This window comes from Cuculus canorus, chromosome 6 (assembly GCF_017976375.1).
Source record: "Cuculus canorus isolate bCucCan1 chromosome 6, bCucCan1.pri, whole genome shotgun sequence".
Classification (NCBI taxonomy): Eukaryota; Metazoa; Chordata; class Aves; order Cuculiformes; family Cuculidae; genus Cuculus; species Cuculus canorus.
The window spans coordinates 11,906,168-11,919,673 of NC_071406.1; the positions used below are offsets into that span (position 1 = coordinate 11,906,168).

The 13,506-nt window shown below is 44.4% G+C and overlaps 1 protein-coding gene across 1 annotated transcript in view; it reads left to right on the top strand.

Annotated features, from left to right (window-relative positions):
- Positions 1–8,731: 8,731 nt before the first annotated feature.
- The window catches only part of ADCY5 (adenylate cyclase 5), a 216,765-nt gene continuing 211,990 nt past the window's right edge, over positions 8,732–13,506 (top strand). Inside the window, exon 1 of the mRNA XM_009570469.2 lies at positions 8,732–9,756. Within this exon, the coding sequence (XP_009568764.2) occupies positions 8,761–9,756 (996 nt within the window). The 5' untranslated portion in view covers positions 8,732–8,760. The remainder of the gene's footprint in view (positions 9,757–13,506) is intronic.

Consider the following 13,506-nt stretch of genomic DNA (forward strand, 5'->3'; position numbering starts at 1 on the left):
AAGCCACCCAGCCAACTGGAACTTCCATTCAATATCAAGTGGCTTTTAAATTCTGGTTCCTATCTCCTCAACAAATACTTTTCCATGCTTTTCAGAAGACTTCTAATATTGTAGTGAGAGATTCTGTGGTGGTTTCTGAAGGCTGCCTCAAAGCTTTTCGAATTTTAAATGTGGAGGGAAAAACTAAAAATATTTTGAAAGCGTCGACTGCTGATTTCCAAAATAATACTTACCTTACAGATGTGAAAGACCTTAAGCCCTTTCTTGACCAATTACCTGGGCATTAGTTTTGTCAGAGGTGCTTTAATGTGCTGACACTGATAATGTGCTAATAGATATCTGAGAAAAAGAACGCTACTGTCAATATTATGTCTTAGTATTTTTAGTATTTTAAGTACCTGCATATTATTTCAATCTTCCACTACAAAGGCATAATTCACAATATTTAGAAACACTTTCACATCTAGTTATACAAACTCGGTGTCCAAATAAACTGCCTCTTTGCAGATCAAATTCACTCCATATAGTTTGTACGTAGAAATTTTACATTACCTGGTGCTACATGGGGATGTTTTGGGGAAGTTCATTAGTGAAAGTTTTTTAGCAGAGCTTATTCAGCTGAATTGTGAACACTGAATTTTGTCTTTTTTACTCCTTCAGACAGTCTGCACAATCTTCTGCAAACCATCTGTAGCTATCATTTAGGCACTGTTAAATATTATAGTCACTCTACATAAATATCATTTAGAAGTAGCGTACATTTAAAACTTTAATACCGACATTTTCTAGCTTGGACATTTGAACCCACAGTATCGTATTTGCTGTGTAATCTATATTCAGCCTCTTGGGCACTGCAGTGGGTTAGTCTCACTTTAAAATGAGTGGGTGATAATATGCAGAATATATGTGTATGTAGGCATTTCGGGTATCTTTTAAAATCAGTTTTAAGTTGATGTCAATATAAAGGTCAGCTCTTTTGCATCTGGCATAGCTACAAAAAATTCGGCTCTGGAGAGGAAAATGGGAGGTAAAGGGCCTTCCAGTCAGTGTAACACTAGGTTGCTTTTATGAAATCAGTTTACCTTTTAGTTAAAGGTTTCTTCAAGTAAAATACAACCTTCTTCAATTATTGGATAAGAAAAAAGATACTGAGTGTTGGTCTTCACTACTAAATGACAGTCAGTGAAAAGATGAGATGAATTTATCTGAAGGATACAGAGCTACTGCTGTGCTTCCCAAAGAATATTTGACAAAATGTGGAACATATTTTTTCCCTTTGGCATCCAGTAGTTGTTTGGGGTGGAAAGCGTGTATGATTGGTTGTTTATTTTTTTTGTTCAGTAGTTCATTTTGGGGAGGGAGGAGGTGTTTTGTGGTTTGATTTTGTTTTTTAAGGCAGAATAAGAACACTTAATAGAAATGCTGCAATGTTTTGTCTAGTGTGCTGATGACATGAAGGCCTTTTCGTTCTCCACTAGATGCTTGCATGATTAAGAGGAACTGGATGCACTGGCTTAGGTGCTCTGTTGTAGTTTTCTGTTCCTGTGTATAAACTATTTCTGGGAAAGTTACTGGTTTGAGCATTAACGGTGTTTCCTTATTCAGCTTTTTGGTGGAATTTAAGTTAAATAAACAAAGCACTTTTAACCATTACAAAGTTAGCAAACAGTAATAGTAGAAAAAGCTTTCTTGCATCAGCAAGAAAATGGATGTGAAATTGAAAGTTAGGTACTGCTGGTTAGTTTACTTAGTGAGACTGGAAATTAATGGTTAATGTTCTCAAAGCCCTACTAGAAGCAAACTGTGCTCTCTGAAGGCAATTGAATTATTCTTCAAAAAGTATCATCAGATCGAAGGATGTGCAGAAAACCTGCTTTAGGCATACAGATGCATACAAACATGGGGCAGATGTAAGCATTCATGGGCCAGTGTGCTCCGGAATCCTGGTGATACAGGAATATGGGCTGCAGGTCAGCCCATAGCTTGCCAGATTTTGAAGACATAAATAGTTGGTGGAAAGATCATATAATTTAGTTATACTCACTTACATATTTTAAACTCATACTTGTTTGCGTAATAAACTGTCACTGAAGTTCTATCATGAATTCCTAAGAATAATTGTACTCTACAATGTATTGTTACCTGTCCATTGAAGTTGTGTAACTCAATAACTTTTAAATAAAACAAAATGTCTGGGTTTGTATACTTTTATTCAAGCCTGGCTTTCTCATGAAAACACGGAAGGCAATATTTTTTTTCCTGGCCTGTTTCCCTGTTCCTGACGGGGGCTACAGGCACTAAAAAGCCAGACTTGAGAGAAGACTAGGAGTCGCTGAGAAATTCCTGCAACTTGTCCATCAGCTTTGCTCCTGACCATCTACAGCATGTGTTCATCTCATGTCAGTGTAAATAAGGAGGGTGGTGGACATAGAAAATAAGATGTAAACAGTTGAGGCTAGATTTTGCAAGTCTTATGCACTAAATAACACTTTTCCACACACCCTCTTTGTGGCTCCTTACATAATTATGACAGTATTGGTCTGTCTTATCAGTGTAGATTTGATGATCAAAACCACCTAACTTGGCCTTGTTCTCAGGTTTCCGGGTAGTGGAAGTTGACAAGTTGTTGGAGTGCTTGGTGCTATCGCACACGGCTGTTCTGGGCACATGTGACCTTGGCTATTGGTGCCCCTACATTATTTGTGCCTGTACTGCAGGTAAGTGAAGTCCTTTGGTAAAGGCAACTGAAGACTGAGCCTCATTACAGCTTGGATAAATGTATTTGATAAGCTACCTTAGAACTGTATAGTTTATGCGCCAAAAGCATAATTGTTCACAAAGGCTGCAGGAGTCCACTCGGGACAAATATTTCAGTCATGCTAAGGCTGCTTTGATGTTATCCATAGGTGAGCTAGCAAGGCTGAATACTGAGTGAGTTACAGTTAACTACTGAGCTGCTGTGTTCCCAGGCTCTGTAAAGAGCTGGAATCCTTGGCTTCTTAACATCAGGATTATGTGAAATCCCTGTAAATGACTGCAAGAATTATTTACATTATGGTGATTTTTCAATGCAGTCCTCTTGTATTCCATATGTTCATGTGTTGCAGATCTGCACCCGAGCTCTAGCTTGTCCCAAACAGCATAGGAATGGAAATATTTTTAGTTTTCCCTTTAGGATTGTGGGTGTTGCTATGAAAAAGCTGATAAACCTAGTTCAATAAGCACCTTGTCTTGCTAGGCCTCTGTGTACCCCAAACAACAGCTACAAGTCAGTGATGAGTCAGGCTGGGTTGGGTTTCTTGTATGTGTTTTTTAAGTGGCTGTGGTTTTGCATTTTCCCAGTTTTCTACTCACTTTTGGTTCTATTCCTTGTGAATTATCATATGGGGAGTGGGAAGGTGGGGAGGAGAATATTTAATAGCTTGTTCAGTTGCACCATTTCAAGCTCCAAGTTGGATTCTCGTATTAGCTCTGGGTTTCGGAGGTCTATGTAAAGGTAGCTGGCAAAAGGACCGAGAACTTGTTTCATAAATGCTTCACCAAGTTAGGGAGCGTAGATACTTTAGTGTTCGGGATGTAATACTTGCATGAATTTTAACATGCTTGAAGGCCATAAATAGTGAAATGTGTGACATGTTCTGAGGTCACTATCTAGACATTATTCCCCATTTTAAGTAAATAATGCAAAGAAAGAATGCTAATGTTTGTCTACTGCACCTGCTGTAATAATAATAAAGTAAAAATGTTTTGATACAGATTTATGAGGCTACATCTGAAATCAGAATTTTTGTGAGCTGTTTGTGTTGAAGAACTTTAGATCTGTGCTTCACTAAGCTCTCTGACCATACTCATTGGTTCTCTTAGGGCTTCCTGAAGGATCTGGTGCAGTTGGTATAATTCTGTAATTCTGGGCTAGTGTTCTCTAAATCTTCCATCTGTCTCTTCCATTTAGGTAGTATTTTAAGTAGAGAAACATTCTTTGGAAAAGAGAAGCCCAAAGAGACATGGCACCTGATGGAACTTGGAATTTCAAAAAAAAAAAAAAACCAAAAACCAGGAATAGCTTCTATGATTTGGTGAATAGAATTTGGGAAGGCGAGGTTAGGGTGGAAAGTGGAACATTAACCTTTCTAGATAAGGAATAGTAAATGTCTCTGTTTTGGTACTACATATCATGATAATTTGTGTTCGTTGATCTCCATGAGCAGAGCAAATACATATTCTCATTTTATAGATCAGAATATAAAGAATCCTTTTATTGACTAAGGTCATAGTTTGTAAGTAGCCAACTTGGGGATTAGCTATATAAGCTCCTTGCTTTTACAGTCATTCTTCAGAAAATGACTGGACTAAGTAACCAAAGGAAGAGGTAACTGTTACCTTACTAACAGAGAATAATTGCCTGAATGTTCTTATAATAAATGTTGAACATTTTTAAATTACTTTACAGCCACCCAGGATATGTTGTTTTGCTTTGTCACTCAGGTCCTTAGCGTGAGACATACATAGTTCCTTATTTGCTGTTTATAATCAGGTTCTTGAATTAAAAACAAGAAGCAAGGGTTTGAAGAAACTGCATGTTAGAAAGCAAGCTGTATGTAGGTATTATAATCTATATCCTTAATATTACAATATCCTACTAGTTACCTTTCTTCTGCTGCAGTTCTGACATATGAGATCCAGTAATATGATTGCCTAAAAGGCATTAGTTTTAAGATTTTTAATATCCATGTGGAATATTACTTCATCTTCATCATAGCCCTGTATGTCCTTATTGCATGAAGTGCCTGATTACTTGGCATTACTCTTAGCTTCTAAGACACAATCCTTATTGTTTTCACAAGTTACAGATTTCTTGAAGAATACCTTCTAACTGCTCCTTTACCTTTCTTTAAACTGTCCACCTCATATTTGTGCACTTGTTTCTAAAGTTACAAACTTTTGGTTTAGGACTTTTTGTTTTCCCCTCTAGCAAGGGCAAAGTGCTTTTCCCCCCTGGCTAAGGATTTATTTTTTTTTTTAAAGCAACTTTGATATATTCAGCTTTACCATCACTTATTGTAACATTAGGAAAAAAAGCAAAACTATTCATATATCAAAAAAAGGACATAGTGAAACATGAATGATGCTCTAGAACAGAAACTACCAATTTCTGGTACCTGTATACGTAACCTTTCTGGAGAAGGTGCTATAGCTTAATGTACAGTAGAATCCTGCTTTGGATTCAGGCTTCCAGAGCATATTACGATGCAAAAGGTAAATAATCTCTGACTTAGTTGCATTGGTGAAACATAGGAACCTTAGAATTATTTGGCCCATTGCCTGAGCGATACTTTGTTGATATCCAGAACTGAATGTAGTGAGATGTTGATGTTGGATCTGGAATGTGCCTGGTTTTTACAGATATCTACTTAGTCATTTTCTGTCAAGCAGAATTAATTTTAAATATTGAGGTGTTGTGGGTCATCTTTCTCCCTTTACTTGGTTTTTGCAGTTGCATATTTTTTTGTGAAAAAGAGAGATCTTTTTCTCCTGGCTTTGAGAGAAGAACTCCAAAATGGAACTTCGTGTACCAAACAAAAAGACCTATCCCAATTTAGGACTTGCTGAAGAATCATTTCGATGTCTTTATCCCTGGAGTTCAGGCATTGTGCAGCTAGAGTAACCAACCACAGAAGTCTTGGGTTTTCTTCTGCTGGAGCGTATGGACAGTGACAGTGGTGTGTAATATCCCAAGAAAAGATAAAATCCTGAGAGACATTAGTATATATAAATAAATATGTGTTCTCCTGGAAGGGGAACTGTGAAGGCAATCTTGATCAGCTGCAGTCTGTAGCATCTGGCAGGAAGACGCCGCATAAATGAGCACTATGGTAATAGTTGTATGCATTTTTTTTCATAGTGAAAACCTTTAACTGTGTGTCCCTGGTAAGTAAAGATGCGCTGTGGAAGCAGCTGCTGCAAATGCAGCATAAGATTTTACAACCCTTCACTGAAATGCAGAAAAGCCTAAATTGCTCTAATTTGTGGAGTTACTTGCAAGTGCAAAGGATATGTGAAGGGCTCGTGGCTGGAAGGTGGTTGTTATTCCAGCTGTATCCACCAGCGGTAACCTCCACAAACCTTGCCTTACCTCGGCTTGTTGACAACCACAGCTTCAGAGCTACTGCTCTGGGGTACTGGTGAGCAGGGACTGTGTTCGGCTCTGGAGTCCTCAGCACAAGAAGGACATGGATCTGTTGGAGCGTGTCCAGAAGAGGGCCATGAACATGATCCAAGGGCTGGAGCACCTTCCATGTGAGGACAGGCTGAGAGAGTTTGGGTTGTCCAGCCTAGAAAAGAGAAGGCTCCAGAAAGATCTTATAGCAGCCTTCCAGTACCTGAAGGGGCTACAGGGAAGATGGGGAGAGACTTTTTATCAGGGAGTGCAGTGACAGGATGAGGGGTGATGGTTTTAAGCTGAAAAGGCAGAGATTTAGGTTAGATATTAGGGAGAAACTTTTTACTGTGAGGGTGGTGAGGCACTGGCACAGGCTGCCCAGAGAAGTCGTGAATGCTCCCTCTCTGGAGGCGTTTAAGGCCAGGTTGGATGAGGCTTTGAGCAACCTGATCCAATGGGGGGTGTCCCTGCCCATGGCTGAGGGGTTGCAACGATGACCTTCAAGGTCACTTCCAACCCAAACCATGATTCTATGATTTTTTATGTTTGGGCAAACAACTGGACAATTATCAGTTCCAGCTCCTTCGGCTAAGCAGTTAGCTGATTTGACAGTTTGTTTTTAATAAAACATGATATAGAACATCAAGCGATAATATTGTTCTGTGTACTTACGATGCTTACCTTCGAAACACTATAAATCATTAACTGGCTAAGTCGCACCTGCAAGAAAGAGTGGAGCATCTGAAAGAACACTGGAGAAGAGTCCGATGTTTGGCTCATGTTGGGAACTGGTATATCCTCCCCGTGCCCTCTGACCAGTCTTAGCTAATGCCCTCCAGTAAGACCGTGTCACAACACCATCAGATGAAAGCGTGGGCTGGGGTTGAGGTGGTGGGAGCTACTGGAAGCACCACCAACGATGAGGAACAATGATGGGACACAGCAAAGCCGCTCCCGCCTCCCGGTATGCAGGTTGGCAAAGCGACAGAAGCTGAAAGAGACGGTATTTGTATTTCAACCTTAAATCGCTGCGTTAGCAATAGATCCAGCAACAGGTGCTGAGGGTGGGAGAGGTTTCTTCGGGGCTTCACTCCTCTGCTCGCCCGGGTTTCGGCGCTCCTGTCACCTCGCGCAGGAGGCAGCTCCCCTTTTCCCCCTCTCTCCGGGGAAAGAGGGGAAGCCTCGCAGCCAGAGCCCCCACCCCTGCAGCTCAGACACCGCACGGCGCCGTCCCCGCGCGGCTGCGTCTGCCCGACCCCCTCCTTCCCTGGTAGAGGGGGGGCGACCCCTGCCGCGGCGCCGAAGGGGTTAACGGCGGCCGCACGGGGCCCGCCCCTCGCCCGCGCTGATTGGCTGCCGCCGGGCCGCGGCGGCCAATGGGAACGCGCGGCGGCGAGGGGGGCGCCAATGGGGGCGGGCGGGGGCCGGCGCGGCCGGCGCCCGGTTGAATGGGGAGTACAAAGAGGCGCGGGGCCGGCGCCGCTCGGCTCCCCGGCAGCGCGGGGGAGGCAGCGCCCGGGCGCAGCTGTGGTCCCGCTTTTATCCCCCCGCTCCCCTCCGGCCCCGCTCGTCTCTCCCGTTCCCCGGCGCCCCTCTCGCGGGAGGCGAGGCACGGGCTCCCCGCGCCCGGGGATGCTCCGCTCCCGGCGCGCCTGAGCCTCCGCGGCGGGTGCGGGGCCGCGATGCGGGTCCCGCCGCGGCTCGGCTGAGGGCGCTGCCCCGCGGCCCGGGGCGATGGCTCCCGCGCTGCCCTAGGGGACCCGGCCTCTGCGGGCTCAACTCCCCTTTTTTTCCCCCTCTTCTAATTTTTTCCTCCTTTTTTTTCCTCCTTTTTTTTCCTCCTTTTTTTTCCTCCTTTTTTTTTCCTCCTTTTTTTTTCCTCCTTTTTTTTCCTCCTTTTTTTTCCTCCTTTTTTTTACTCCTTTTTTTTCCTCCTTTTTTTACTCCTTTTTTTTCCTCCTTTTTTTCTCCTTTTTTTTCTCCTTTTTTTCTCCTTTTTTTCTCCTTTTTTTCCTGCTTTTTTTCTCCTTTTTATTTCCTCCTTTTTTCCTCCTTTTTTCCTCCTTTTTTCCTGCTTTTTCCTCCTTTTTTCTCCTTTTTTCCTGCTTTTTTCCTCCTTTTTTCCTGCCTTTTTCCTCCTTTTTTCCTCTTTTTTTTCTCCTTTTTTCCTCCTTTCCCCCCCTTTTTCCCTCCTTTTTTCTCCCCATTTTCCTGCTTTTTTCCCCTGCTTTTTTTCCTCCTTTTTTCCTCCTTTTTTCCTCCTTTTTTCCTCCTTTTTTCCTCCTTTTTTCCTCCTTTTTCCTCCTTTTTCCTCCTTTTTCCTCCTTTTTCCTCCTTTTTCCTCCTTTTTCCTCCTTTTCTCTTTCTTTCTTTCTTTCTTTCTTTCTTTCTTTCTTTCTTTCTTTCTTTCTTTCTTTCTTTCTTTCTTTCTTTCTTTTTCTTTCTCTCCTTTTTTCTTTCTTCCTTTTTTCTTCCCTCCTTTTTTCTTCCTTTCTTTCCTCCTTTTTTCTTTCCGCCTTTTTTTTTCCCCCCTCTCCTCCTTTTTCCCCTCCTCCTTTCCCCCCCCTCCTCCCCTCCCCTCCGGTCCCGTCCCGCGGGGCATGTCCCGCTCCAACAGCGTGAGCCCGCCGGGGTTCGGCGGCCCCGCGCCCTGGGCGGCCCCCGAGCAGCACCGCTCGGCGTGGGGCGAGGCGGAGGCGCGGGCCAATGGCTATTCCTACCCGCCGCCCCCCGGCGGCTCCTCGGGCAAGAAGGGCTCCCGCATGTCGGGCAGGTGGAGGAGCGAGGAGGACTACGAGCCGCGGAGCCGCGGGGAGAGCGGCTGCAGGAGGATGCTGAGCTCGAGGTCCAAAGCTGCTTGGCAGGAGCGCAGTGACGAGGCTCGACGTCACCGGTCCCGCCGCCCGCCCGGGGGCGATTCCCCCGCCGCCCCCAATAATGCCAGCCCGGGGGAGCGAGGGGAGGTGCGGCCCCGGTCGGTGGAGCTGGGGCTGGAGGAGAAGCGCATCAAGGCCAAGATTGAGGAGCTGGAGGACGAGGACGGGGACGAGGGGGACTCCGAAGCCGCCTTCTCCATGGGCGGTTGTTGCGACAGCGTGCTGCAGATCTTCAGGTCCAAGAAGTTCCAGTCGGAGAAACTGGAGCGCCTCTATCAGCGCTACTTCTTCCGACTCAACCAGAGCAGCCTCACCATGCTCATGGCCGTGCTGGTGTTGGTCTGCGTGGTCATGCTGATCTTCCACGCCGTGCACGGCCGCTATGAGGTGTCCTACGTGGCGGTGCTGTCTCTGGCCATCCTGCTGATGGTCGTGCTGTGCATGGTGTGCAACCGCAACGACTTCCACCAGGACCATATGTGGTTGGCGTGCTACTCTGTCATCCTGGTGATCCTGGCAGTGCAAGTGGTAGGGGTTCTGCTGGTGTGGCCCAGGAGCGCGTCAGAGGGCATCTGGTGGACCGTCTTCTTTATCTACAGCATCTACACGCTGTTGCCGGTGCGGATGAGGGCCGCGGTCATCAGCGGGGTGGTACTCTCTGCCATCCACCTGGCCGTCTCCCTCAAGATCAACGCGGAGGATAAGTTCCTCCTGAAACAGGTAGGTGAGCCCCAAGAGGTTTGGGTGTGTGCTTGGCAGCCCTCACCTGCCCGCTGCGTCGAAGGACGAGGGAAGCGGGGTTGTCTGCCTTCCAGCTCAGTGCTGGAAGGCTGATGGGGCTTTCCGTTGGACCCCTAAGTTACCTGTCATGGTGGGATGCTGTACAACGTGGTAGGTAGCCTGTAATCTTGCTTTTTTTGTTTCATAGCTATGGTGTCTAAGAAACGTGCCTTACTGGTTTCCCCGTGACCGCTGCTCCAGCGCTGTCAGCCAGCCCAGCTAATGCCCTTCAGTTGTATTTAATGTAAACAGCTCTGCACTAGGCACACCTGTGGAATGGTACCCACGTGTGCTGCTGCAGTACTGAGAAATGCGTGGAAAGTCTTGCCGTTTTCATCACCTAGAGGCTATCCTTGCGTGTCACTTCCGAGGCTGGGTTTGGTGTCAGTGCGGTGCTTCCTTAGGCACTGGGGAGCGTCCTCCATGGGAATGTGGGGTATGGTTTTGGTTTAGCAGGAAAGTGTTTTGCTCAAAATGTGCTGGAAATACGTACAGTGAGGAAGCCCAGAGTTCATGTACAGCCAGAAAAAAAAGTTTTTAGAAAAGTGTAAACTCAGATTATTATTTAGCTGTGATATCATGTTCAACTGGAGCAGTTCAGTTCCTGGGAACAATAAGACTATTATTGAATACATTACAGTACAATTTTAAATTACCATATCTGTATAAACAGTGGCAATACAAGGCACCACTCTTCTTTTCAAGTGAAGCAAGCAGCCTTGGGGCTCATGTGTTTTAATAAGCTTACCAGACACCTTGGCAGTGGGGAAACCATTGACTTAAAGCCTTGTGGCTGTGTGGTAATCACCATCCCTCCTGTGAGCAGGACTCTGAGGAAGGATAAGCCTGTCACAGAGTCAGCCCTGATGCTTCTATGTAACCATGGGATTGTTTATTAAAATCAGATGTTTGGTTATTATCACATAATAAAAAATAAAGCCGTGGGCTTGCAGTGCCTGCCTTGAGTCTTACTTCTAAGTTGTTTTGAGTTCCACCTATTGCAGTGTCAGGGTAAGTTGTTGGGCTTAAATAAAACTTCAGTAGAATGGGGCTGTTCCTGTTCTGCTCTACAAAGTAGCCCATGAAATTATTCCTTCTCCTCCCCTCTATTCTTTCCCTCCTGTCCAGTTAAGTCTGCTTGTACAGTTTCTGGCTTTGTTCTTAGTTTGTTACAGATATTTTTATAAACTGTACATGGCATATTTTTCTTACGCTTGATATAAATGGCTTTTTGTGCATTTCCAGCACAGCATACACTGTAAGTGGGACAGTTGCTGTTTTTCTGCTTGACTTGGAAAAGTTTGCTAGTGGCCTCAGGTCGTCGTTGCTGGAGCTCTGGTCCTGCAAAGCCTTGTGCATGCTCTTGACTTTATAAACTGAGTCTTGTCCTGTTGTATTCAGTGTATTTGGAGACCGTAATCTTACCTATGAAGGCAAAGCTCATCATGGTTATGGCCAGAAGACTTAGCAGTCTGTTAACGAGCAAAGCTGAGCATGGAGGATTCTACTAACAAGTGCATAAAATATCGCTGTGCTGGAAAGTGTTGGTAACTGTATTTTAATGGAAAGGAGCTCAAATCACAAAGACCAGATGACTGACTCCTTCAGCAAACAATTTGGGATAATGACAGCTCTCTCCCTTTCCAAATGCAGGGAGTTGTTTGTAAAAGATTGGGTTTGTGTATAAATGTGCACTCCTCGAAGGTAAAAGCGTGGGCAGTAGGTGATGGTAGAGTATGCACAAATCTGTGCATCACACAGTTGCTTTCCCTTTCAGACTAGTGCTGGGTTATCCTGCATTTTGACAATAATTGTGCAGTTAATGAGGAATGTCTCAAGAGTACTCTTACTTTGTTTTCAAAGGCAATGTCTCTCCATACTGCATATTTATTTTTCCTCCTATCACCAAATGCTGGTCTCTATCTTGCTGTGGTCTAAGTTGGTGTAGCTCTGGCTAAATTCAGTGGGGTTGTACAAGGCCAGGAGCCAGATTCCTTGCCCGTTTGCGTATGAACATGAGCTGCTATCTCTGGCTGTCTGACAGAAAGATCTGTTTCTGCCGAGCACATCGCCTCACAGCTATTAACAGGCCTTCCTCACTGGGGCTGTATCTCGTTGCCATGGAAATCCGTTGTGTTCAGCTCTGCCCCACTGATGCATGCAAGCCCAGTTTTCCCCCTTCGGACTAACATGGGGCGAAGGTAGATAAAGTCTAGATACATTGAGAAGAGGGGGTTAAGTTGTTTTCAGTGACTTCATGCTGGCAGTCACATCAGCCTTGATTTTGTGGCGCTGGAGTGGATGCAAATGCATTTGTGACAACGTGACCAGATAGTTCTTTATCCACGGCAGTCACAAGAAGAAAGGCCAGTTAGGATGTGTATCCCCTTTCCTCTCTTTTTCATGACATTTTAAACCATGATACTTAAGCAAGTTCTTCTTTGTGTGGGCTTTTTTCTTTCAATCTTCTCCCAGTTATTTCCAAGCCAGGAAAAATCATACATTCTTGTTATGATACACTAGCATTCAAAGCTGGGTGACTCTTGTGTAGACTCCTGAGCACTTCTATGAGGAGTCTATTAAAAACTTTGCTGCTCCTCTTTCTCAAGAGAGTGGCATTCTTGGCTGCAGGTCCCTTTTGGGAGAAAGGCAGCTTGTAGGATTCCCTCGCTAAGGATGCAGGATTTTATTGTCAGAATTACCTTTTCCAAGTACTACAAGTCTTCTCTGTCACCAAACTCTCTGGTTTGAGGTTATGCCAGTCAAGCTTCATGAAAGTGTTATGAGTCTGCTACTTCTGAATCAGTAAGGTGACAGGAGTTGTGACTGTTTAGTCTTAACTGAGCCACTTTTTCAGTAATTCCTCCGGGGTCACTGGACTCTGAAAGTAGGCTCTGACTTCTGTTTGCTCTCTGGAGGAGTCTGGGGTCTGTCTGGCCGAAGAGTGCCCTGAGCATCCCTAGCACAAACAGCAGGTACATTTGGTACCTCTAACTGGGTCTATGTAATCATCTTGGATTCTTCAATTGATATTTGATTGGAACAAAAAATGCTAATTAATAGAAGTTATTGCATTATATACAAAAGTTACCCAGTGCTGAGGGAGGGGAGAAACTAAATGTGCGTTTGAGAATTTACTTGCATGTGAAGACTGCTGCTGGAAGCAGAGCACACTAAATGTATGGCGCTCCGCCAGCCACAAATCTTGATTGCTTAACTTTTGGTTTTTATTTTTTTTTTTTTGTCTACCTATGATCAATTAATTCTAGAGGCATTGCTCTGGGGTTTATTGGGGAGGGAATAACTTCATGTTTGTGTCGTTCTTTCCTGTCCTAGGCCAGTTTGGATTATAAATGTGTTTCAGTGCGGCTAAGGCTGTATTCCTCTCTCCATCTATATTGTATCTCTTTTTAGATCAGCCTTTTCCATGCATTGGTTGTGATGCACTTTTGGGCTCTAAAACCACACTCAACTCCAGGATTAATTTCAGAAGTACTTTACATGAGAGTGAGACTATGTAATACTTAATTGAGAAGGAAATATACTATTTATCAATAAACTGTCTTGCATTCACGAGGATGATGTTGAGATTTATTCTGTGTTCCAGTAGAAACAAACTACTTAGCTGAACCACAGGCTTGTGCAGATGCATGGGAAGAACTTACAGTGTACGGGTTGCAGATGCTTAAC